Source organism: Miscanthus floridulus, chromosome 12 (assembly GCF_019320115.1).
Source record: "Miscanthus floridulus cultivar M001 chromosome 12, ASM1932011v1, whole genome shotgun sequence".
Taxonomy (NCBI): domain Eukaryota; kingdom Viridiplantae; phylum Streptophyta; class Magnoliopsida; order Poales; family Poaceae; genus Miscanthus; species Miscanthus floridulus.
The window spans coordinates 76,550,657-76,555,537 of NC_089591.1; the positions used below are offsets into that span (position 1 = coordinate 76,550,657).

Genomic DNA, 4,881 nt, shown 5'->3' on the forward strand with positions numbered 1-4,881 from the left:
GGAAGGGAGCAAGTCGCTGGAAAGAGATTGTGGATTGAAACTGCAATAGTTTAGTGGGAGTTCGGTATCCATGATTGGGGAGTTAGCTGGTTGAAGGACCGGAAACGGCGACCAGAGGGGAGGGTGAATGGGAGCCTCAAATTTCTTTTGAAATCTTCGACCACTGTCCTAACATCAATCCCCTAAAAGCATACACGAAAGACTTGATGATTACGACCCTAGAGAAGGGTGGATGCTCCCTCAGAACACAGCGGGTCACCACAGAGCAAAGGGAACACAGATCGAAGCCCAAACGAGCAAACTCCCAAAAGAAAACAGCACTGCTCCTGCAAATATCGGACACGTCCAGTATTATATTGGACACGTCCGATATTTTCGGACACGTCCGGTATGATCTCGGACACGTCCGGTATTTTCAGCAGCAAGCTGACCAAAAGAGAAAAATCCAAAACCCCGTCAAATGGTGTCCAAAAATCATGAAATTTTAACCATAGCTCTTTAGACACCAATGGAAGGTCTCCACCAAATTTCAGCTCAAAACTCCAAAGTGAGAAATATCAGACACGTCCTAGATCATATCGGACGCGTCCGGTATGAACGAGCAGTTTCTCGGGAAAAATCAAATTAAGCCATAACTTGATCAAATCAACTCCAAATGACTTGAAACTTTGCACAAGGGTTCACAAGCGAGTATAAAGGCAACCTCTAAAGGATCATGGCCCAAAACAAACCCTAACTCCGTGAATCGAAGGAATTGAAGAATCCCCCCAAAAAATAGGTCAAGAACTTAAATTGCTCGGATCTGCGATTTCGTGAGGAATTAGTGGATTTCCTTCGGTGGAAAGCTTCTACTCATGTCATTGATCGATCCAAGGCAACAAGAACGAACCAAAACCATCCCAAAACAAAGAAATGAGAGGGAAAACAAGAGGGGACAAAAGGAGCTCGTGAAGAACACCAAAATCACATCAAGAACACAACTAAATCATGAATCCCGGAGGGCATACGGTGGTTACGGCCACCGATTCCTTCAAAACCAAGTCACAATTTGAGTTGTGGACCTCTCTCATACATGGAAGCAAACTAGAGGAAGAAACCCTAAAGGAGAAAATGAAAACTAGAGGAGGTGAGGGAGATGGGGGCTCCCTCATCCTATTTAACAGGGCTATTATACATTCCCAGTTTTACCCCTGGATACAAATGAGTTGAACCGCTAAGCCCAAGGGCGTTGTTGTCCAACCCGGTGTAATCTTGATCCGACGGCCACCGCGCCTTCTCATCGGTAGCTTCGCCTTGACGCGAACTCCCCGATGCCGCCATGTGCCGTCCGTCCCTCCTCGGAACCTCCGCCCGAGTTTTGAGGCCCAAACCCGTAAACCGTCCATCCGATGGTTTTGAGGTCCAAACCATCAAACCGTCCGCGAGTAGCGTACTCCATACGCATCCCCCGCCATCCGACGCGTGTCACCGCCGTCCTCGACCGGCCGGCCCGCCAAGTCCTCCTAAGCCTCGCTTGACTCACGCGTCCGCCGTCTTGACCTGGTCAACACCGTCACTCCATGTCTTCTTGCACTTGTCGATGTCCCAAGTGTCAGCCACCATAGCTAGTCATCCGGCCTCTGGGTCCCTCGGTCCAAGCCTCACGTCCGTCCTTCACCACTCCTGGTCTGTCGGCACGGCACATCCTCCTTGACCTTCACCTTGCCGTCGACCACCGCATCCGAGCTCCACACCTGCACAACACAAGCCAAAAGACATGTCGCACATATAGCTTTCGCCATGGTAGGGTTAGTCACCACTCAACCTACTTCGTGGATCACATTAACAATCACTCATCACAAAACGAACACACAAGGGTACTTGTCAACCTTGTGTTCGCAATCTCCCCCTTGATGAGTGCATTGTCAACACCAATACATGAACAGCTTGAGCAAAAGAAAAAGAAGAAGAAGAGAAAAGAAAGAACTCACCCAAATGATCAAAAGCCAAAGAAAAGCCAAGAACCGGGTCATTTGAAAATGAGCAAAACTTAGTCCCCAAAGACATGGGCAATGGCTCAACGCAACCAAGTGAAATAAAGCTAGCCCTCAAGAAGAGGCAATGGGCTCAACACCACTAGCAAAGCTCGAAAAACCGAAAAACTGCTAGACCTTCTAGAAGAGGCAAAGGCTCAACACATCTAGCAAAACACCTCAAATGCAACTCCCCCTAAACAAGTGCAATCTCTCTCAAATGAATGCATATCTCTTAACTTTAAGTGAAATTGGAAGTTTCTTCCCCTTGTGTCATTGTGAGTGTGGAAAACTTCTCCCCCTTGTTGACACATGCACTTATCAAGCTAGAGCCCAAAGATTGCATCTCCCCCTCAAATCATGCTATGAATGTAGAAATGCACGAATGCAGAAGCTTCAAGATTATAGTAAGTAGATTGAAAAGAGGCTCTAGTTGATGCTGTCATGTATATATAGCAACACATACAAGTGCTAGCAAATGCTCAAAGTGACCAAATGAGACGAAATATGGCATTTAAGCAATTTTGATCAAGTTTGAGCAATTTTAAAAGAGGGTTCACCACCAAAGGAGCACATAGCAAAAGTAGACAGGAGATCTACCTTGTGCTACACATGTATGCAAAGTGAACTACCCCAAACAAAGTTCACACATCATGTCATGAGACAAACTTGTGGTTTGATCAAATTTTAGACACCAATTGAAATTTATCGGAGTTATGTAGCGTATTACCAAAGTTTATCAGACAAGTGTGTGCGAGAGGTTATCTGTGCCATCAAAACCTGACTTAGCGACCATGTCAAGCCTATGCCAAAGGCAATCAGAAGCTTAAGACAATGATCTTGGTATCCATTATAGAGCTCAAGTTCACCAATAAGTGCAATTTGGAGCTGTCTCGATACTCTGACATAGGATAGTACAGACCCATCCCAATCTTTTCAAATCACAGAGTTTGATTTTCAAGTTTTAGCACAAATTCTAGTTTCTCAAGCAAGTGTGTAACTCAAAGTATGAGCCGTAGCAACTAAGCATATACATGAAGCAAGAAAAAGATCTCGACACATTCTACACATGCTAGTGCCACAAGTAGTGGTGAACACATTTCATGTTTCAACAAGTTTTAATCAAGTTCACAGTTTGGAAAACAAGCTTGGCTCATAACATGCATCAATTGATCAAAAGGAGCCTAAGCCAAAAGCACATCATTGTGTATCCATAACATCCCCAACAAGAGCATAGTGTCAATCTAGCTACTATAAGGATGAAGCTCAGGATGCAATATGATACATGATGATATGATATGCAAGCATGATATAATAACAAAGGCTAAACTTCAAAGAAAAGCAAAACTAGAATACAACAACCAAAGTTTCCCTCCTCTAAAAAGGGAAACAAACTCCAAGCTCCCCTCGCAAGCGAGCAAACTGGGCTTGGTCAAGTGGTTTGGTGAAGATATCTGCGAGCTGGTTTTGGGTATCAATGTGGTGCAGATCGATATCACCTTTCTCATAGTGGTCACGCAAGAAGTGAAAGCGAACTTCTATGTGCTTTGTCTTTGAGTGAAGGACTGGGTTTTTGGCTACACTTATGGCACTGGTGCTATCACAAAACAAAGGCACTCGCCTAAACTCTAACCCAAAGTCTCTCAGAGTAGCTATCATCCAAAGCAACTGGGAACAACAAGCAGCAGCAACAACATACTTAGCTTCTATGGTGGATTGGGTGATGCTAGACTGCTTGCGAGAAGACCAAGACACAAGAGAAGATCCAAGAAACTGACAAGTCCCCGAAGTGGACTTCCTCTCAACACGACAACCAGCATAATCCGCATCAGAATACCCGCAAAGAGAAAGAGAGGAGGAGGCTAAAAACCAAAGACCAAACTCGGGTGTGAAACGAAGGTACCTGAGGATCCGCTTGATGGCTTGACGATGAGACGTGCGCGGCGAAGACTGAAAGCGCGCGCACAAGCAGACTGCAAACTGGATGTCCGATCTCGTCGCCGTTAGATACAGCAGGGACTCGATCATGCTTCGGTATTCCTTCTGGTCCATGCCTTCTCCCTCCTTGTCCTCATCCAGGGCCATCGTGGTTGACATAGGCGTCAAAAGAGGCTTGGCCTCACCCATATCAAATTTCTTGAGCACGTCCTTGGTGTACTTGCCTTGGTGCATGAACGTCCCCTCATGAGTTTGCTTGATTTGCAGCCCGAGGAAGAAAGTCAATTCGCCCATCATGCTCATCTCAAATTCCCTGCTCATAGTATATGAAAACTTGGCAACAGGAAAGTCTCAATTCGCCCGAGGAACAAAGTCTTATCTACGGAACCCATCCTAAAACCCTTATCAAGCAAGAAAGCTTTCAAACACTCATACCAGGCTCTCGGGGCTTGTTTCAAACCATACAAGGCTTTGTGGAGTTTAAAAACATGGTTGGGGTACTTTGGATTTTCAAAGCCAGGGGGTTGCCTCACATAAACCTCTTCCTCTATGTACCCATTCAAGAAGGCACTCATTACATCCATCTAATACAGCTTGAACCCTTTCGAAGCTGCAAATGCTAAAAGAATCCTAATGGCTTCTAGACGGGCAACAGGAGCAAAGGTTTCTTCATAGTCTATTCCCTCTTTTTGGCAAAAACCTTGAGCCACTAATCTCGCCTTGTTTCTCACCACCACCCCATCCTCACTCTGCTTGTTCTTGTAAACCCACTTTGTACCTATGGGGTGGCACTCTGGTGGAGGTGGAACTAAAACCCACACTTGGTTCCGCTCAAAGTTCTCTAACTCCTCATGCATAGCATTAACCCAATCGGCATTAGATAGTGCATGTCCAATATCTCGAGGCTCAAAAGAAGCTACGAAAGCAGAAT

The 4,881-nt window shown here is 45.5% G+C and overlaps 1 protein-coding gene across 1 annotated transcript; it reads right to left on the minus strand.

Moving 5' to 3' along the window:
* Positions 1–2,751: 2,751 nt before the first annotated feature.
* On the minus strand, positions 2,752–4,271 carry LOC136496183 (uncharacterized mitochondrial protein AtMg00810-like). The gene is made up of 2 exons (XM_066491872.1): positions 3,916–4,271; positions 2,752–2,815 (listed from the first exon to the last, which is right to left on the minus strand). Exons 1-2 carry the CDS (start codon positions 4,269–4,271, stop codon positions 2,752–2,754), a joined length of 420 nt encoding a protein of 139 aa, XP_066347969.1.
* Between the last annotated feature and the right edge of the window lie 610 nt (positions 4,272–4,881).